The sequence below is a fragment of the Clupea harengus genome, chromosome 3, assembly GCF_900700415.2.
Source record: "Clupea harengus chromosome 3, Ch_v2.0.2, whole genome shotgun sequence".
Lineage (NCBI taxonomy): Eukaryota > Metazoa > Chordata > Actinopteri > Clupeiformes > Clupeidae > Clupea > Clupea harengus.
In genome coordinates this window covers 5,176,911-5,198,780 of record NC_045154.1, presented here as the reverse complement: position 1 = coordinate 5,198,780, position 21,870 = coordinate 5,176,911, and the positions used below count along the sequence as shown (strand labels likewise).

Here is a 21,870-nt window from a genome sequence, read left to right as displayed (position 1 = left end):
TCCACAAGATTATGCTTGGATTTTAAAAATTCTTTATGTGGTAACAAATTACTCCACATATATAATTTTACACGGCAACAGTTGTCACCACAGCAGTTATTGAGTGCTTTTATTTACAGGAAAAGAGTGACTACAGATCATAAATGTTACATTTTTTTCTTACATAGATTTTCCTTTTTATTTCTACCCATAGGGTAATAGATCCACAGGAGCTCGGAGTGCATTTAAAAACACACAAACCTAGGTTATTCAAGCGTTTTTCACACTAACCATACAAAACACCAAACAAACACTGCACCAACACAGCAAAATAGAGCAAAAGGATAGCATGTTACACAGCTACAGAGTATATATCTATGATAAGTCCCTCCACAGATGCAGTCAAGCCTTCCTATTTCAGAGAGCTCACAAGAAGCCTGTCAAGGCAAAGCATAAACTCATTCCAAAACACTTAGTTATGTGAAATGACAACTTTCACATTTGAAATGAGCTGCTGCAGAGTAGATGAGACTGATTGTGGCTGCCGGCGGTTTGATTTGCAGTGACCCTCAGGCACCCGTTTGTTTTGTGACGCGCTTGCGTGTTTGTGTGGCGGCTCCCACACAGAGATAAACTCACAACCCCTACACTTCCCTGGTCCCCCTCCACACAGCACTGGAGCAGAAACAGTTTTGACGCCCAACAAATAAGTGGAGCAGGTTGAGGTCGCCGCACCAGGAAAAAAGCTGAGGGAAGAGACGGCTATAATGACATTGAACAATTGCACTGACGTCAAGAGAGGCGCCGAGGGTAAACACAGTCCCGTGAATTGCGTAGTTCTGGCCATGGCTCTGCTCCAACTTGTTCGCTGAGCCGAGTAGCAGACCCAAGCCCACACTTAATAAGGGCACGGGAGAGGCGGGGGAGTGCATGTAAAAGGCACAGAAGAGCAGATTGCGATTCTCACTGAAGAGAAAGACATTTAAGAAAAAAAATAAAAGGTCAGAGAAGTTTGCAGGCGAGCTATCTCTCCTCTCTCAGAAGACGTCTCGACGGTCGTCGAGGTTGAGACTGTGCCTTGTCTGAGATGAGATGGATGGGGCGACCTCTCGTTCCTCTCCTCTGGCCCGGCTGGAGCCGTTGTACAGTCCTCACGCACAGGGCTGGCTGGGTGTGTGGGGGGGAGGTGCGCCCCCTCTGATGAGGCGCCGCTGCTGTATAGAGGGCCCCCCACCTTTTACTTGGCCCAACCGGTGGTGGCCTCCCCGTTGATGTAGGCGAAGCCGGAGAAGTGTTGCGCGTGCTCGTACTCGGTGGTGCGGCGCGGGGCGAGCGGGGCGAGCGGCGCGTAGACGTCGGCGCTGGCGCTGTAGCGGGACGAGTGCATGGGCGGGGCGGTATAGCAGCCGTTGGCGGGCGGGAGGTCGGGCCAGCGCGGTGCCATGGGCGAGGGGTGCAGCCTTGACGTGCTGCCCATCAGGCAGGGCTCCATGCGCGTCATAGGGCTGTTGAGAGGGTACTGCAAGGCAGGCAGAGGAGAGGAGGCATGGGTTAGTGCACTGGAGAGTGAGAGGGTGTACTCTCAGACTGAGAAAAGGCATTATCCATACATGATAGCAATCATCAGCACCAGGGTTCTCTGACGAACGCAGAAGAGTGAGAAAAAGGGCTGTATTCCATTAAGAGAAGAGACAGAGGATAGCAGAGGTATTGCTGGGTGCCAAGATGGCTGCACCATCCTGTGAATCTTTGCATCCCACATAGGATGCACAGGAAACATAGGAGAGTGAGTTAGGCCCCACTTCATACAGAATTACTTAAACCTAAGTATGACAACCAACAGCTTTTTAAATGGTTTTGTTTAGAGGGTGATATAGTTTTTTGTCATACTTGTATAGCCAGTATATCCTAAATTTCCCTCGGGGTAAATAAAGTATCCATCTATCTATCTTATCAGTGGCTTTCAACTGGTGACATAAAAGGATCTTAATCTGTGTACAGGACACTGGGTGTCTGTAGGTTGGATGACAGGAGGTATGACTACTATATGAGATCAAGTCTGAGCTTTGAGTTTGACTTCAGTGAGTGGACAGCTGCTACTATTTTTGTTGCCATAGGTTACCAGCCCGCAAACACTGAGGCCCCAAGTGGAAACAAGTGATAATTAAAAAAAGCTCCACATGCACGAGAGCGACCCGACTACATAACGCTTTACTTGTGCACATCACTGTCCCTTCCTCTTGACAGACCTCCTCAGGACAAAGCCTGTGCATTGTGACCAATTTAATTTTAAATCGAGGAGGGAGAAAATAGGTCTGAGCGAAAAGATTCACCCTCTCGTTTCTAAATATACGGCCCCGACAGTCAGTCCCATTATGGTCTTGTGTGCGACGGAAGAGGAGAGTCAGCCAGGGTCAGAGAGCAGGGCAGCCAGCTTAGTGACTCCTTGTTCATGCACAGAAAAGAGACTATTGAATAACAATATTTTAATAAACACGCTTCCCTTTCCTCCCTGACGCAAGCACTGACTTGGGGTGTTAGGGTAAGGGGGGTGCAAGAAGCCACTGTTGAGTCCTGTGTGGGGTTGGGGGTGGGGGGTGCATTGGGAAGGGGGCATTAGGCCGGGACATGCTGGGCTGAGGCCAGGCCACCTTTCACTGGGGGCTTCTGCTGTGAGAAGAGGGGGCACTGAGCCGGCCGCTGCAGAGGCACTGAGGCCCAGCTGATCTCTGCTCCACACAAAGCCCGTGTGTGCTGGAGGGCCCTTGACAGGAAATTACCATAGACACTGTCAGCTAGCTAACCCCCCGCTACCACTGACAGTGCACCCCTACACACACACACACACAAACACACACACACACACACACACACACACACACAAACACACACACACACACACACAAACACACACAATCCCTCACTACCTCCCAACTTTTCAAAAAGCCTCTCTCTCTCTCTCTCTCTCTATTGCATGTGTTTGCCTCACTGTTTCCTTGAACTGCTGACACACCAGTAGGGAATGAGCAGCACTATTGACAGGATCAGAGTAGTTGTGACTAACCAGCAGTAGGATTAGGTGGAGCAGGATATTGCACCTAGTACATACACTGTACCCAAAACACTGAAAAAATGCACTACACTCTCATGGGACTTGAAGGAAACGAGAAGGAGAATCAAACCTCACAGCTTAGAGTTCTCCCTCAGTGTGTCTAGCTAGTGGAGACGTCCACCTGCTGGTGAGTGAGAGACCTACAGTACACTGCACTGGGAGCAGGAGTCTGCCGTTCAGTAATGACACAGAGGGCATACTGTCAGCCCCACAGACCTATACTGCCCCTCACCACCTGCATTCAACGTGCTAACGAGCCCATCCGTCATTAGCATCCATATTAACATTCCTTCCTGACTTACGGGCCTTGTAAAATTCAACCTTTCAAAGGCCAGCAAGGAATTTACACTCCCGGAAGACAAAAGAGGGTGAATACACAACACCGAGCTTCCATTATTCAGCCATGAATACACACACACACACACACACACACACACACACACACACACACACAGATGTCATTATGGAGTGATAAAAGGATGGATATAGGAGTGACTATAAATACTAAGAAGATAGGCTTGTGTTCATCTGGACCTCTTGGTCAGTCACCCTCTCAGGACAACAGAACTCCTCTCATTGAAAAGCATAAGCATGCACCTACTGCCTTTATGCCACTTCCATACAATCTTTCCATAAGACAGACCCCACAGACTAATGCAAAGCTACTTTGGATTTAACTGTTAACAATGAAACATCTATGAGTCAAATAAATCTCTTCAGCACCTGTGAAACGCTGTCATCCAACAACAAAATATCAAAGATGTGTGTGTGTGCGTGCATTCGTTCATGCCTGTTTGCGTATGTGTGTGTATGTCTATATAAAACCTGTCCCCGTCCCAAAGTACAAGGTGCAAACTACTAAACTGCGGTAAGGTTTGTCATCACTTACAAAAACACTTTCAGAGGAGATATGTGCAGTGCAATGATATGCTTATCTATATTTCACATATCCTACTACTATGTCAAATATCACTCACGCCTACGTGGATGGTTGTGTACCTCTGTGTTTGTGTGTGTGAGAGACTGACCTGGGTAGGAGTGCGGTGGTAGGCAGGGTAGTGGAGGGGTGTAGGAAGGCCTGTTTCATGGGGCAGACTGGGATACTGGCTCTGGATTGGGTGATGGTGCTGGTTGGTGTAGCTGCTGTAGTTGTAGCTCCCCGTGTACCTAAAGCAGGCAGGGAAGGGAAACAAGAGAGTTAATGTCTCAAACAATCCCAACACATCCTACATTTGTGAGGACAACCGAGACACTGACAAAAGTATTAGGATACTTTAACAATGTAAATGAATATATTCACATTTTTAAGCAAGCAACTTCATAGCGAGTGAGAATTTTCAGCACGACAGTCTGTCTTTAGAAGAGAAAACATTTAGTGAGACATGTGCGTGTAAGTGTGTGTGTGTGTGGGTGTGGGTGTATGTGTGTGTGTGTGTGTGTGCAGTGTTAATTTTGGCAGCTATTTTAGATTTAGTCTTAGTCTTAGTCTTTAGACGAAAATGCATATTAGTTTTAGTCACTTTTAGTCATTTTTATCCTGCTTAGTTTTAGTCTAGTTTTCGTCGACGAAAACTCAGAACATTTTAGTCTAGTTTTAGTCACATTAAACTAAAAATTAAGTCCATCTTATAGTCACATTAAACTCCTTTCCATCCCTTCTCAGGCCTGGGGACCCCTTGTGTTGTGTCTACAACTGCATAATAGTCAAGCTTGCAGTATGTAAACTGTGGATGCAATTAGTCTCTAAGATACAGATCTCCTATGCCTACAGCTGAATTCCAATGAATTCAATGTAAATAATAATTTTAAGGCAATACTTAATTAACAGTATTATCATTAAAATATAAGAGAATATCAAGTCTAGATTTTGAAGATTCAAATGATCTGATAACACAATACAACTACTATGCCTACCTGGCCTTAGTTAAATCAACCACATATCCTCCATATGAATTGCTGTGCAATCTGATAACCAACATACAGTATTTAGCTAGACGGATAGTTTGAGAGTTGAAAGTAGTGCTAATAACAATTGCATAAATATACAAGGATATGTAAACCAATCACATATTCATTTATTTTTTCTTGATTAATGTCATGCGTGGCCTGTCCTATAGTCCATTCTGCAATGTGTTTACTAGCTAGTTATCGATAGCTAGTATAACTTAGCTATGCTACCTCATAGTTAGCCAACGTTAGCTAGCTAAAAGTTTTGGAACTCATTTGCCAAGCCAAACGGGAGGTTTCAATCGAAAATGACTCGCTAGTTATCCAAGCTGACACAAACTCGACTGCCCCTTTGAAGTTAACTTAACGTTGGCTAATATATTCGAATAACTAGTTAACATTAGCTAATTATCATTGACAGTTACTAGCTAATTTACCTTGGCATAAATGGCAGGGTTGTCTTGTGCGCTTTCAGGTGCCTCTTGTTGTGTTCTTCCCATCTATTTTGAAGCCACACGGTTTCTCTCCGGTTATTGCGGTGCATTGTGTTTTATTTTCTGTCAAGTTATAATTTAAGACTGTCCAGATATCTATTCTTATTTGTCTTCCAGTACCGAGTGCTTGAACTTCAGCCATCATAACGTTAAGCCATAGGGCGTCACTTGCATGTCTGGCCATCTCAGGGAGTGGAGGAGGGATAGATACAGGACCGGGCAACATTCAACTAATGATGTGCATACAAGTTTAGAAAAAAAAACAATTGTGACTTAGTCAACCACCAACATTTTCGTCTCGTCTCGTCTCGTCTCGTCAACGAAAGTTAAAATATATTTAGTCATAGTTTTTATTTATAAAGATCCGTTTTCGTCACGTCTTAGTCACGGGAAAAAGGTCGTTAACGAATATTTTTCGTCATAGTTTTCGTCAACGAAATTAACACTGGTGTGTGTGTGCTCACCCGTGTTCATCCCGGTGTGGGTAGACTGGCATTCGGTGGCTGGCGGCTGGAGGGGTCACGGAAGGGGGACTGCGCATGCAGGAGACCTGGGATCCGCCTTCAGATGGAGAGCCTCCTGATGTAGTCACTGTGTACGTAAGGGACCAGGTATATGACTGAACAGCACCTGGCACATGCACACACACACAGAATACACACATATGGAACACATGTGTTGCAACTGTGCTTTTTAACCATAATATAAAAGGCAGTGACCAGGTTCACCTGAACTCTGATAACTTCAGGATACTTTTTTATACTGGGAACAATGTCTATCTCTTGCCATTATTTTATGCATTTCCATATTAATGTCCTCTAAAACATGACATAATTGTGCCGTGAACACCAAGAGCCAGACACGTGCTGCTTACCTGTGGTGGTGGCCGCGCCAGTGTATTCGGGAGACTGGGCAGAGGTGGGCGAGCTGAGGGCCGGGACTCCCACCGAGGGAACCGATTTAGCGGGAAAGTAGACCGCAGGGGATGAGGGCGTGGTCTCTGTCAGCATCATGTCTTCAGCTCGGTCGGCTACGAAGAGGGGTCACAAAGGTCAGTCACTGCCAGGATGATCACACACTGGTCGGTGTGTACTTCCAGATGATAAAGATGAAAGAGAAAACTTGTGTCTTGTACTACTTGTTTACACTTTAAGTGTAAGTGTAAGTGTTTGTTTAGCTGAAAACAGTGTTTATTTTTATTGTTTTTAACACTGATTAAGTGTATGTTGTCATTTCACTGTAAAGCACCCTCAGATGAAAGGGTCTGCTAAGGGTGAGGGCATTGAGAAATGGACTCAAATAGATGAACAGAAGTAGGTGTTGCGCTGCTTTTCCATTGGGTGAAGCTCACACAGAAGAGGTGTCTGGGGCTGATGACTGATGGCTGGTCTGGACTCACCTGTGCTGGCCTCTCCCTTCATGGCCCTCATCAGCTCGTTGGCCCTCTCCTGGCAGTGCAGGGACTCCAGCAGGTACAGGACATAGTCATCAAACATCAGGTGGATCAGGTGAAACGAGCCTGAGATGAGCAGGAGGAGCAGAGGGGTGAGACCACGAGTCACGTAGAAAACACTGCATGCCCATAGACTGCACATCAGACTGCTTGTGTGTGTGTGTGTGTGTGTGTGTGTCTGTGTGTGTGTGTCACATATTTTTAAATGACTGGATTAGCCAAGTATCATTCTACTAAAATGAGCCAAAGATGATAAGAATATTGTCATATTGCAATTTGCAAGGAACTGATGCTATGAAAAGCTCATCATTGAAAAGTATCAACAAAGAAAATATCAAGAGAGACATAAAAACATTTTACACAACACTATCAACAAATGTATCAACAAAATACTTGACACAAATATGTTTAGAAGCATTTATCTTGTGTTAAAACCCAAACTGCTGACCAGACTCCTGGGAGGGAAACTGCAGCTGAAATAGTTTAACTTAGTCCCCCTTCCAAAGTCACTGGCACAGATATGACGTCTGCACCACAGTCCATGAATGGGAAGGAGTGCGAGAAAAAGAGAGAGAGGGAGAGAGAGAGAGAGCTTGGGTGAAGCGTGACACAATCTACACATTGTGTTGGTGGCTGCAGCTCCCCGCACGCATAATAAACACCGGCCGCTATTCAGCGCGCGGGCCGCAGCACTGCCGGCTCGTAAAATGGAGAAAGGAGGGAGACTCAGGAGGGGGGTTAGCCTTTGTTAATTAGCTGTTTTCGTACAGGGAGCTGCATTATCAAAACACTGCAACCAGCTGTGTCTTTGATATTCACAGACAGGTCCGAAGGGGAGGGGGCCTTCTTTATTCTTTCTTCCTTTCGCTCTTTTGCTCTCTGGCTATTTTTCTGCCTCTCTCTCTCTCTCTTTTTCTTTAAAAAAGGAACTCTTGCCATGAGTGGCAAGTTGGTTAGACTGGGCCGCTGCCTGGCCTGTCGGCCATCTTGTCTGCAAATTGGAGCTTGTTGGGAGAGTATGGTGAGCTTCACTGGTCTGAACTACAGTGTATGCTCATTAACTACTATGATTTGAGTTAACTGTTACATAGTCAATAAACAACCTAAATGCACATTTAAGGTTTGTTTTGTTTTGTCAGGTCACAAAACAAGTAAAAAATAAGGCACTTGTGTGTCTCAAAACCTCTAGCCCTCCCTCCCACTGTTTAGCCCCAGGCAGGTGGACTGTGGACTTACCGAAGCTGGGTGCACTGTGGAGGGTCATATCACGGATCACCCGCGTCCCAAAACATGACCACATGAGCAGGAACTGCTGAGCTACCCTCTTCAGGCTCCCGGGTCGCTTCTCGGACTCCTGAAGGAGACATTAGCATGAGAAAAGCCCTGGAGGAGAGGAGGAGGTGGGGGGGGGCATGAGGGAGCAGAGCCCGGAGGAGTGAAGAGGGGGTCGCTTTAACCTATAGGTCCACATCGGGGCTTAACCCCCAGGAACGCCAAACATGTCAACAAGTCAACTATTTGATTTGCCCCTGGGGACACACCCACCTATTCAACTATTGTCTGGAGAGTCCGGGATGTCGCCATGGCGACCAGATTTTACAAGCCCATATCTGGGACATAATGGACGCAAATAGGGGCCATGAAGACATCATTAAGTTGGAGAATTGCATCACAAGTGCCCTGGTGTCAGTACAAGGTGATGACGTTGGCATTCACATGCACAGCTCTCATTCCACAAGGCACTATTCTAAACGACTGGCTATTCCAAAACATTCCAGACTGGGTCCTCAAGAATGTCTAAAAAGATAGTTTTACACACCACAGAAAAAAATCATACAGATTGTGGGAATTGTTACAGGGGTTAAGACTACTTTTGTTCTTAATTTGTAAACATACAGCATATGGATGACAGTGTTGGTGATAATTCATCAGTGTTATGAGCAAATAAATGGAGTATGCTTACATTGATTCTCCATAATTATTTCCAAGGAACTAATTATTGAGGAACTAATTATTTTCCTACAATTCTACTCCAACCATTCAAACAGAAGCATTCTGGTAGCCATTAATTCCCTTAAAAACTCACACATGATCGTGTCCAGAGTAGGAAGTTAGTAACTCACACATGATCATGTCCAGAGTAGGAAGTTAGTAACTCACACATGATCGTGTCCAGAGTAGGAAGTTAGTAACTCACACATTATCGTGTCCAGAGTAGGAAGTTAGTAACTCACACATTATCGTGTCCAGAGTAGGATGTTAGTAACACACACATTATCATGTCCAGAGTAGGATGTTAGTAACAAGTGGAACAGACTGAACTCACCTTCACTACACATCTGTCCACCATGGAGTCTAGCCATTCAATGTAGGCTTCAATGGGCGACTGGTCCTCCAGCAAACGATCAAACTCTTGATAAACTGACCAGAGAGGGAGAATGAAGTTAGTGACAATCTCTTCATCTGCTTTTGAGAGGATGAATATAATTCAGTTTGAAGCCTCTGAAATGGGAGCCAAGTCGGCCCAAGCAGAGATGTCAAGTCTCATTGGACATGCTCAGAATGACAGAGCAACTGCCAAGAAAGTGACCCACATGGCAGCTAACTCATGCCGGATCCGCGCCAGATCCGCGCCAGATCCCTGGCAGAGTCAACCGATATCAATGGAGAGAAATTGGTGATTCTCTACTGAAGCTCCAGACAACATCCCCAATCTGTCCTTAGCGGTGGTCCTCAATACATACTTCAAATTAAAGCTGGCTTTCTCTGACTGAACGCTTTACTGCAGATTAAAACATCAGCCATGACCACATAAAAGACTGTCACAAGAGGAACTCCAAACTCTCTTGTCTGTCTCTTTATCTTTATGGAATGACACAAACAAACGAATCTCTGAACTTTAACACCCCACCCCCCACCCCCGGTCATTTAGACAGAGCCGACACTAAAATGAATTTGAAATGCTTCGGCAGGGTGTCAAGGATGTGGGTGAACCTGGTTAACCTCTGAGTGTGCATAATGAAATCTTGATCTGGTGGTCGTGGGAATGATCTAGCACTCTAGCACTCACAGCCACTAAACCTAAATTCACAACAATTCAAAGAGTTATACAATATTAAACCTCTGGACAAGAACAACACTTATCAAAATAGGTGATTTTGACCTTGACAAAATGTATAGTGTGTTTTTACTGTTCTAATCATATATTAGACTTTCAGGTTAGTTGAACAGGATGGGAAAGTGCTGCTCGGTTTTCATTCTGCAAGGCGTAGACAAAGGCAAGACATCGCAAGGCAAGAGACCCACAATCTAAACAACTAACCAACCAAGTAAAAAAAACTGACAGGGCTGCAGAACTCACCGTGCTGAAAAAAGAATGCAAGCCGCAATTTTCCATTTTTATTAAACAACTCACCAATTAACCAGCTAACTAGCCAACTCAAAATAATTTCAACCACTAAACCACCAATTTTCAGAAGCTTGTTAACAAACTAACAAAAATTCTCTAACTAACCAGTTAATCAACCGACGCAAAAGAGAGCTGGTGTGTGTCTAGCTTACGCTGGACGATGAGTCTGCGCTGGTCCTCTCGCGAGTCCTCCATGGTATAGAGCGTCTGCTTGGTGATGCTGTTCAGGTCCACGTTCCGCCAGTCTTCCAGCATCTGAAACGTGATGTCCGCACTGTGGATGACTGTCCGCGAAGCCTAAAACAACATACACACAAACATACAAATACATCAACACAGTCAAACATAATTCATAGGCCATTACAAGTAATACAATAAAATAAAAAGTTTATTCTTATTTTGTGTTTTTTTATATAAAATATATACGTTACCTGACATAGGTGGTTTAAAGAAGTCTGCCTCTTTAGAATCTGGGAGAATCTTCGAGCCACTGAAAAAGAGATTATATTTTGTCATTTCTTTATTTCACTTGGGTGAGAATTGTAATCTGGGAGTGTCAGTATTTCTCACTGCACAGACTGAGTGTATTCTGAGTATACTGAGTGTTTTACAGTCGCGTGTTGCTCAGGCACATACACTCAAACTTGATGTTCCGCAGGTTCTCTGGCAGGTCATGCAACGCAATCTTCAGCCAGTCATCCAGCTGTTTGGCAAATTTTCGAATCACCTGCGTCAAACTTGGCAGAAAAGGGACAAAGAAGAAAAATCAGTCCATTTATTCAGCATTCAGTTTAAAATGTTTACTTCACTTACAGATAGTTTAGGTCTGAGCCTCACTGGACTTTTAATTTGGCATCTTTGTTTTGTAATGGGCTCATATAGGTTTGAGAGTGCTGACTGAAGGACCCAATGGTCAGATCTGATTGTATTATTATATATGACTCATTATATGAAGATTAGCCCTTTATACGGTAAGTACAACAGTCCGTCTTTGGGAGCCAGGTGGTAAAGCTGAATGCAGCTGTTAATGAGTCAATTAAAAAAATATTATAGAATCACACAGGCAGAAGAAACTACTATGAGTTAAAGGAGAAGAGAGTAGTGGTACTCCAAAATAATCCAGTGGGGGGAAAGGAAGTCTCTCTCTTTCTCTCTCTCTCTCTCTCTCTCTCTCTCTCTCTCTCTCTCACACACACACACACACATACTCAATCACTCACTCACTCGAGAACTCACCTGTCTGGCAGTGCCTGGAGTACAGTGGGCATGAGGACCCCAGAGATGGCCTTGTAGAGGATGGAGTCGCAGACACCGACGATGTTGACCACGACGGCAGAGCACATCACGGGCAGCATGTGGGGTGGCATGCCCTGCCAGAAGTGCAGCAGGAAGCTCTGGACCTGTAGACAGCCACGGCCCAGCGTTACAATCACAGACAACCACTCAAGCATTCACCGGTGTCGGTGTGAGACATGCAGAAGCCACGGACAAAATGTTTCACTTCATGTTAAAGGACAGTTGGTGAGAAAAGACTGAGACTGGTCAGTTTATTTGGCACAAACACTTCATCTCCTTTTAGAGGTGATTTGGTGGATGCATATATAAACACATGCTAATGAGACACAAAGTGGTCGCTAGGAGGAGGGTGAAAGAGAAGAAACAAATTATGGGTTAATAGTCAAACCGTCTTGCCTCATCAAAGTTGGCCCGTATGACCGTGTCCAGTATCCTCTGGCAATGGGTGCGATACATCATAATAAACGTGGAGACCTGAAGGAAGAAAAGAAGATGATCGTTAGCCATGTTGCTAGCGCTTTGTTTGATACACTTTTCTGACGCTTAATACTTTTTTGTTAATTATTTAACTGTCATTTGATTTAAACAAACATGAAAGTACAATCTAGGCATTACACAAGTTAACAGAGGTGCAAATAATGTGATAAGCAAAAATGACTCTCACATTGAACAAATATATGCAAGAAAACATAGATTGCAAAATGTTTGTGCAAGTAAAATTCCTGACACCAAGCCATGCCAGAAATACACTGCACTGTATAAAAGGAGGCTTTTGAGATCAGCAACACCACAAACCATTTAAAATGACTGCCTTCTCTTTAAAGCCGGACAGCTAGGGCCTGTCCTTTGTCTGACGCGAGATCTTATTATCTGCCCCCAAAAGATTAAGAGTTTGCGAGGACCCAGCACATAAATCCTCCAGGTCCTTCTCTAAATCCCAGCACGGTGCGGGGCAGGTCCGGAGGCCAGATGAAAGGGACAGCCGGAGGGGTGTGAAAGTGTGTGTGTGTGTGTGTGTGTGTGTGTGTGTGTGTGAGTGAGAGAGAGAGAGGGGGAGAGAGAGAGAGAGAGAGAGAGTGAGTGAGTGTGTGAGAGAGAGAGAGAGAGAGAGAAAAAAAGAGAGAGAGAGAAAGTGTGTGTGTGTCTGAAGGGCTCGATGGGGATGTTAGTCAGAGGGGAGGGAGTGGGGGTGTGTGTGTGTGTGTGTGTGTGTAGAGGCTGAGCGTTTTAGAGTCCTGTTTACCTTCTCCCCTGGCAGGCTGGCAGGCAGATTTAGGTCTTTGACATTTGGAAAGTCTGGCAGAAGCGTCCCCAGCTTGGAGCGCGGTGAATACGCCACTGTCTGCTTGGTCACCTCCTTCTTGCCCGTCTCGTTCACCCATGCTGCGCCCTTCTTGGAGTACATCACATCGTAGTACTGCGAGCTCTCCTTCACCGCAATGCCATAGTAGTGGTACCTGAGAGACAGGGCACGGACAGCAACAGGCTTGAAACTCTCAAACCTCAGTCAGGGAAAACATTAATAATTGAAAAACATATATGTTTGTTCCTGGGTTGTTAAGCATTTCATGCTCAAAGCCACCCATTTTGGTTGGACTTAAAACCGCCACAGACGAGAACACAAACTGGCCTGGGAGGCAAGGAGTGTCATTTGTATGGAAAACACAGGAGAGAGTTGGCTTACTTTGACTGGCCTCTGGTTCCAAGTCTCCGTGTGGTTAGCTGAGGGAACTGTTGTCTTATGATCTGTTTAGCAGAGTGATAAAGACATGTTCGACAATTATTTGGTAGTTCAAAACAGGGGTTATTGCTTTTGTTGACCGAGAAATATTAACAAGTAATGGGCTTTAACAAAAAAGTCCACATGGAATTAATACAGAGACACTGCAGGCCATTGAAACATCTGAAACATTGAAAAGCATGAAAGATAGTTTCTCTTGAATATTTTGTATTAAAGAAAAAAGAAACATTTTGGTAGTTCCCTTTCTCTTTTTATGTGTGTGTGTGTGTGTGTGTGTGTGTGCATAAGACTGGCTCCTCGGTCCAGCTCTCGGCGCAGAAACTTTAGCAAACAGTGGAGCTCTCCATTGTGTGGGATGAAAAAAGAGGCCAAGCTGTGAAGTTTCTGTCAGGCCCCGTTTGATAAATGAGCCCAGGCTCCCTCTCTGCTTTTTGTCCTGAATCAATGAAGCCTCCCTAAAGGATACCCCTCGCTGCTCCGGCCACTGATCTAACATTCCGCAACATCTCACCCTTCCAAATTTCCTTTAATTACACATTAATCCAAGCCCCCACTCTTTTTCAATATCCTCCGACAGGAGCTGGGAGGGGCACGGGGGGGGGGGGGGGGGGGGGGGGGGGGGCATCAGGGGTGTGAGGGAGGTGTCCGATGGTGGGTAGGTGGGTTGAGGGGTTGTGGGAACAGAGGAGATGGTGTCTCTGGGGTTAGGGTTGTCCACCCAAGGGTTTGCACAGGCATGTTGATGTGTCAGGTCACCCGTGTCTCATGTTAAAATGGATTGATCTCCATGGTTTGAATGACAACCAAAATGATCAGGAGCGCATGTGTCAACCTAAAATTGTAAAATCATAAATGATTCCTTCCTGTGAACCTTTTTTGTTCCAGTTCAAGACCTGAGTTTCATACTAGATGCTTTTTTTCTCTTTTTTTTGAAGAAAAAAAATGTAAATTAGGAAAAAAGGGTACCACTCAGCTCAGCAGTGGGGAGCTGCTTACCTTGCCAAAGCTGGCTGCGTTCACCGGCTGGGAGTCGTGCTTCTCGCAGAAGTCCAGGTAGTGCATGTAGAGAGCATTGCGAGGGACACACACTCCTTCTGCTATCTCATAGTTCTCTTCCAGCCTGGACACACGCACACACACACACACACACACACACACACAGGCCTGGTCAGATCAGACCACACTCAGTGGACAAGGGTTTGGGCGCTCAGATAGCGTTCTCTCTAAAGTCCAAATAAGCCAATTAAAATGCTCCCAGCGTTGCGTGGTGCTGTCACAACTTTGAAATTGAAATGACAGAAATGGATATGAACATGTTGTTTTTCTATGGAACACGACAGTACCATGTGTATAACAGTGCTCATATGCACACTAAAGGTTAATGGACAGGGATTCCAATCTAATATTTCAACTGAGGCTTTATCATTTCTGAACATCAGAACACATTCATTTTCTTATATTCTTTTCAATAAATTCAGCGGGGATACAATTTTAAGGAATGGCCAAATACATTTGTGAAGAATCTGTTTTAATTCATAACTAGACTATTACAATGTTTTGACAGTGAAAACATCTTATGAAACCTGTCCTATAGACACAGTTAGTGATAAATGAAATGTATCTAGATTAATTCCGACAAGAACTGTCTAGATGATACAAACATGACTGTGAGTTATATAATAGACATTGACTTTCCTTTAATGGGATGCAAATTCATACATGAACACAATTGACTCTCTTCCATAAGATGAATGCTTTCTGTATAGAGGAATGTCTAGTGGATTTCTTTGGATCCAAAAAGTTAATTTCCAAAGCAATATTAAGAACATCCCATTTCATATATTATGTCTTCACCTTGCCTCCTGTTGCTTTTCACTAAGTCTCTTCTCTAAGCTCAACACAAACCCTACTCTGCTGATCTGCTCACTGCAAATACAAGCTTGGCAGTTTGCCAGAAAGGGGGGTTTTCTGCTGCAAAGTCCGAAATGGGATGATCAGTGGCTGTCAGTCACAAAAATGAATGCAAACATGACTACAAATTACAAAATGACTAACTGCTTCCCAGTACAGCTGATTAGCTCTCCAAAAAAGGAATTATTCTGACTTCAGGAGACAAGACCTTTTTCAACTAACTGTAACTAACTTTGTTCCCCTTTCTGCTTTTATTCTGTCTCTCCATGTCACTGGCCCAACCAGACAGGCAGGACATTAGCATGTACGAGCACGACACAGGCAGTGAATGTAAGATGGCCACTTACCACTGGAGTGTTGCTGGCGTGGAGTGACGCTTACATGCTCTGTTGTTCTCCTTTTCCTCATCTTATGTGGGGGAAGAAAAACACAAAATCATCAGATGGAATGATAATGTAGTGCTAGCTGAGTTAATAAGCTGGTGATCCGATTCCACACTATGTTAATAATATACGAAATTGGTACAACAACACTCTTTGGGTAACAACAATCTTTAGTTTGACAGTTTTTTTTGGGCTCATTTACTGATTTATTAAAGCACATAAAATCGTGACATTTATTTTTACAAACATCTGATTAAGCAAATCATTTGCAATATTATGTTTTAAAGATTTGACTGCTTGCTGATTTAGAATAGTATCCTAAGAGAACATTTCTGAGGTAAAAAAATAATAATAATAATACTCAAAGAAAATATTTTAAGACTTTTGGAAATCATTAAAACGTGTAGCCTATGATAATATGTTAATTCAGCAATTGCATTATATTGGCAACTTTTGTTTTGAGGTTGACTGTGTTGAGGTGGTCTTACTCTCATCATTGGACAAATTCCCCAGAGACGTGTGGCTGGAGTACCGCTTGCTCTCGCTCTCACTGAGGCATCTCTCAATCCAACTCTCTAGAGAGGGGTGACAAGGTCTTGGGGTCAGATACGATCTTTAGGGAATAAATAGCTCAAACAACAATCTGCATGTGATCCTACTGGCACGGTAGGACTGTGAAGGAATTCCGCCATGCAACTGTGAGCGGGTTTATGATGAAATCGGCAATCTGGACTGTAGCAACAGGTGCATCAGTGACGGTGCGATCTGAAAGGGGTTACATTTGCATAATCAAACGAAGCAGCATTGCGTTGAATGATACTTCACCAACATTAACTCATTCATCTTTTATCTGTTACTGACACTACGGTAAAAAAAAAATGATTTCTATTTAAAAATATGTGCAATATTAAGAAGCGTAAGCTACATAGACGTGCCTACGACTGCTCTTCAAACCTCAAAAGAAATGGGACAATCCGACAACAATTTATTGTGTGGGCTTTTGAGCAGCTGGGATTCTCAGCAGAACGGCAGGAATCCCGCATTGTTCTGAAGGAAGCTTACAAGCGCGCGCATGTTCCACTAGGTTCTGTTGTGCGCCATATCGGCGCCTTTGTTCCATTCTTATTTTTTTACTACGGAATAGCGCGACTGGTGTTCTCTCTAGTGGCAGAAACAATTATTAACACTTACAATGTTTGGGTAGACTTTGGGCCTACCTTAGTTCCTATTTCCCAGACTGGTTGTGACAACTATTGCCATGGCAGCGGTTCCCAAGGTAGACTGTGGGCAAAGCAACAAGTTCCGGTTGTTCCATTAGAACAGGTTAAAGTTCATAGGAGAACTTTCGAGACTGAACTTTTAGTGGTTAACTTAAACCTTTGCAAAACTATACGTTATAGTAGAGTCTGAGCGGATTTGATAGCGTGTTTGGTAGGTCAATTGGACAAATACTTTATCTCACCACAAATATTGGGTAATCCTGACTGCTTCACAAGCAGTGTCGTCGCTGATGGAGTTTTGTGAAAATGCCTAATTTCGGAAACAAATAAATAGGCTTTGCTTTAAGATTCGGCCTATCTGTAACAGTCTTGCCTATATAGGGGAGACCAGATAGGTTACAGTTGTAACAGTTCTCGCTTTTTTTGTACTTTTTTCATGTTGCAGAAAGTGGCATTAGTGACTCCTCTCTTTTCACATGTATGCAACATAGACCTACATGATTCGTCTCTATTGGCCTATTTACTTCACTATTTCAAACACGTGCCTCAAAATGCAGCAAGTGCCTTGGGGACAGTTGTAGCAGTGGCCAAGGACAACTGTAACATGCCAGCTTACGGCAAGTCATGCATTATAACCAAAACACTAAAGTAATAAGGGTTTTTCTGTAAGTTGTAGTCTTCAAAGCGTTTGGTTTCAAAATACCAGTGAGATAGTCGCTTACAAAACAGTATAACATTTTTGCAATAGTGACTAGCCTATTTCACTTTCTAGCTATGCTTGCTGGCTGCAACCGAATGTAATGCGTGTTTCAATTGTCCCCAGCCGACCTCCCCTAATATTTGATACGATATAATTGGAATATAACACATTGAATGCAGCTAATGATTATACTAGCATCTAGTTCGGAAATCACTGATCACAACCACCTGTTACTTGTGTTCCAGTAAAAACGCATCAATTGTGCAGTCCAAATCTTGCGCAAAACTTACAATTACAGATTTGCACCTCAAAACGACTTATGCTAATAACTTTTGGCAGAGAGTGAGACACTAACTGGAAATTTGAACGTAGCATGCTGATACCATCGCACACGTTGTCTGTGAGTTTCATCGCATTACCCTAAACACCAGTTGAGAAATTTAAACTGTCCCCATGATACCTGGTCTTGCAGGGCTATTGTGAGGCTATATATTTGAGTTTTAAGTATAATGAGTTTTGTCCTAATTTTGGTTCACGGATAATGGACGTTTACATCTAATTTTAATCTCTTTTTACTTTTTTTCCTCAGGAATGTAGGCCTAGTACTGCAGTAGCCAAATAAATGATTTGTGTCCACTCGGACACATTTCGCCTGGGTGTAGATTAGCCTATATACCTGATACAATTATTGGCCAATGTCCTTAGTTCCTTTTATTTTCAGTTTGTCATTGCCTACTAGATCTAGGCCTATTAGACTATTATCTGTATATCAACAATATCATAGCCTATTTAGTGGCTCTCTGCAATGTTCCTGATATCATACACTGCATTAAAAATAGGCCTATGAATTTAATGTAACTAAGATAGCCTACGTTAATTTGTTCTCTTTTTAATATGTCTGATTCTGACAAGACGGAATGAATTGTACCATGGTGTTTTGTTGTCAGTCTGTGGAGGATGGAGATAAAGGTGTAAGCTAATTGAATCATTGATCGCATGCACAGCTAAAGTAGAGCTCTAAATAATTGGATTAAATTCCATCTCAAGCTGAGACGGATCTAGGATAATTTGTTGCAATGCCCCTTTAAATTAGGCGTCTTATGTTCTGTCGCATTAAAGAATTAATATACAAATAAACGATCGAAAAAGTAATAGGAAAAATTATAGGAGGCCATCACATCTGTGAACTGCTTTGAATTTCTAAACTAGGCTTACAAAACACTTTTTAAACTCAGAATGAATTCCTCCAAATTCGACAGACTGCTTCATTACACTGTTTACAGCGAGATGTAACTATAGTGCGCACTCAAAACTCTCACTGCTGCCTAGGGCAACAGTCCAAATCCTAATGCACTAAAATAATGTTCTAAGTCGTAGGAATTATTTTATTTTAAGGGCCTGATGTTGCAACATTAGAGTAACATTATAAATACGTTCAAAAACCAAATTTGTATTCTACTTTAATGACCTTCAAAATTCCACTGCATTCTAATTTACTACACTTTTACAAGCAGGTGCACCGTAAACAAACTCGGTTCCGGCCTCCGTCCAGGATGTGATCATGTTGAGTGCCAAAGCAATTCAAACCTGTCATTAAATTCCTTTTGCATCCAAACTTATGTTTCATGCATTTCTGTTGAGATTCTTTCGGAATTGTAGAGGTTATTGTATTCTTTTAGATTAATAGAACAGACTGGAGGATAATCTGTTTGACAGAACCAAAGGCCCTCACTCCCTCTTCAGCTATGAACATAACACTCAGATATACCCTTAAACATTTAAAGAAGTTAAATAAACCAAAAATCTTTGATATCAGAGATGAGGTCCCTTGCTCCCAGGCCCTAGTATCCATGAGCTCCAGAAACCTCCTAGTCAGCTCTCTCAAGCATCCCAGCTTTCCAATGCATCCCGGCCCCAGGGAGAGAGTAGACGGACCAACCTGTGGAATCCATATCCGGCTCCTCCAGCAGCCCACAATGCATCCTCTTTCCATCCACAGCGCTCACGCTCCTCCAGCGGGGAAAAGAAAACAACACAACACCGCGTTCTTGCAAGACTGCCCCTCTTCAGCAAGCGTTAGTGCCTCTCCCTCCGCCCGTCCGTCCGTCTGTCCGTGTCTCTCTTTCAGCCTGCTGCTGACCACGGCACAGGAGCATGGGGGGAGAGACAGTGAGAGGAGAGAGAAGAGAGGCTGGCGTTGGGAGCCGGAGGACCCGGAGGAGGTGGGGACAAGGGTGGGGTGGGAGGGGGGTCAGAGTCTCCAGAAATCCAGCGGGGGGAAAAGCCAGAGCCGTCAAAATGTTTGCTGATGTTTCATGGGAAAGGCTGTGGTTTTATAGGAGCCCTGATGGGGGCATGTCATTGATAGGCTGGGAGGCTGATGAATGGCTGCGAGTCAGATGGGGATGTGGCAGGGCTCACTGGAGGCCTTTTGTGGGGCTGTTTTGAATAAGAAAGGCTGCCTCCCCAGAAAAAAAGAGGCTTAGATCTACGCAATCCTTGCACTGTGGCCTCCCCGTCTTCCATTATAGCATTTAATACGTTTTCATACCCCCTCCTCTCTCTGTCTTGCTCTCTCTCTCACTCTCACACACACTTGCACTCACAACACTTCCAGCACCCGCAACTTTTTAAGTCTCCAGTCACATTTTACAGACTTTTGCTTGATGTCTGTGTCCTATTCCTCCACGCCTACGAACCAGGACATTGGTGGACACAGATATTTGAGTTTGGGGGGCTCCTTTTAAATCCACCACTGTTGTGAGCAAAAAAAGTGGTACCATCTTTACAACTATATTCAACCATTCTTCCTCTCCTCACAGAATCAACATTTTGAATGTGTCCCCTTGTAGAGAAGGTAGGCCGGCAGAACTTTGGGGGAAAGTTTTTTGGACTTTTACTCGACTTCTCACAGAGTTTGGCGCACACTGATCCGGAGGGGTGGCGGGGGGACTTTCTCTCCCCTCTCCCTTCTCCCTCTGAGGCAACCTTATTTGAGTGTGCCTGGGAGGAGAGCAGCGGCCACAAAAGAGGGAAGTAAAAGTGCAAAGCCCGAGGCTGGGAGGCTCTGATGGAGTGCCTGTGAGCTGGAGAAGAGAAAGCTGTGATTAGAATATGAATGGAACCATGGGGGAGAGAAAGAGAGAGAGGGAGAGAGAGAGAGAGAGAGAGAAAGAAAGGGTGGGTGAGAGAGAAGCCAGAAGAAGACAGTGTTGGAGAGTTAGACAGGGAGAGTATAAGGCAAAAGGAGTTGAGAGAGAGAGAGAGAGAGAGAGAGCACGCATGAGTCAGTGAGGTTGTGTGATGGAGGGGGAACGTTGGAAGGAGACCTGTTCTAGTCCCAACACATGCATTAGACAGCAAGACTCTTCAGAGCCACGGATACTCAGGCATGAATACACACACACACACACACACACACACACACACACACACACACACACACACACACACACACACAAGAATGCATGCAACAGCTTCAACCTCTTGAGTGTGTAGCTACGCTTCATTAGCAGGTACATTTGGGAATGTAAGGCCAAAATGTGCAATAGAAACATGTCCAAAATGAATTAAATGATTACGAATTTTCTATGAAAATCACAAAAGCAAAAAGGTAACTATGAAACTAAGAGCAGACTAAAATACTTAAGTGGTTCCACAGCAATGCAGTGCACTACTGTAAGACAGAAAATACAGATATAAAATTGCCAGGGGCTATTTGACGAGAAGACCAAGAAGAAAAACAAGCTGTTTAGCCAATATTGCCTTTCTGTTTCTTTTTGACCAGCATCGTGTGAAATGATTCAGTTGAATTACAAAACTCCCAATCTGGGTGGCCAATGGAAATTAGAAGGTGTGTTTGTGTCTCCTTTACATGAACATGTATAATACTTTTGAAGTACATTCTGTCAATGGTATGTACTTGTGCTTTAAGCACGTCCGTGGTTATAGGCAGAGTTGGATCCTACCATGTTAGCTGCTCTAATTGCCTTGTGTAGCAGTGAGGCATTATAGTATAGGTGCTCTAGTCGAAATGGGACTAGCTTTTTTTTGTAACTAGCAGCCCCCTCATTTGATAGTATACACCACCTATGCAAAGGTTTGACTGAAGTCTGAAGTTCATTTAGGAACAAAGTGGAAAATTTACATTTTCCACAAGGTGACTGGATATGCATCCACTATTGTAGTCTCCTCCCTCTGATATTGGATGTTCCAGGTAGGGTTT

The 21,870-nt window shown here is 43.9% G+C and overlaps 1 protein-coding gene across 1 annotated transcript; it reads right to left on the bottom strand.

Annotated features, from left to right (window-relative positions):
• Nucleotides 1-15: 15 nt before the first annotated feature.
• rfx4 (regulatory factor X, 4) lies at nucleotides 16-19,779 on the bottom strand. The gene is made up of 18 exons (XM_031564336.2): nucleotides 19,585-19,779; nucleotides 16,214-16,300; nucleotides 15,690-15,750; nucleotides 14,428-14,551; nucleotides 13,375-13,436; nucleotides 12,934-13,147; nucleotides 12,087-12,164; nucleotides 11,631-11,794; nucleotides 11,031-11,131; nucleotides 10,826-10,884; nucleotides 10,547-10,691; nucleotides 9,312-9,406; nucleotides 8,222-8,339; nucleotides 6,932-7,051; nucleotides 6,407-6,562; nucleotides 5,997-6,162; nucleotides 4,120-4,258; nucleotides 16-1,498 (listed from the first exon to the last, which is right to left on the bottom strand). Exons 1-18 carry the CDS (start codon nucleotides 19,625-19,627, stop codon nucleotides 1,217-1,219), a joined length of 2,214 nt encoding a protein of 737 aa, XP_031420196.1. The 5' UTR covers nucleotides 19,628-19,779; the 3' UTR covers nucleotides 16-1,216.
• Between the last annotated feature and the right edge of the window lie 2,091 nt (nucleotides 19,780-21,870).

Bases quoted from the DNA above. Each gene is read 5' to 3' on its own strand.
- rfx4 (XM_031564336.2), bottom strand. From the start codon at position 19,627: ATGCATTGTGGGCTGCTGGAGGAGCCGGATATGGATTCCACAG. The intron at 16,301-19,584 runs GTTGGTCCGTCT...ACCCCTCTCTAG, and splicing joins GCCGGATATGGATTCCACAG to AGAGTTGGATTGAGAGATGC. The intron at 6,163-6,406 runs GTAAGCAGCACG...TGCATGTGCCAG, and splicing joins TGGCGCGGCCACCACCACAG to GTGCTGTTCAGTCATATACC.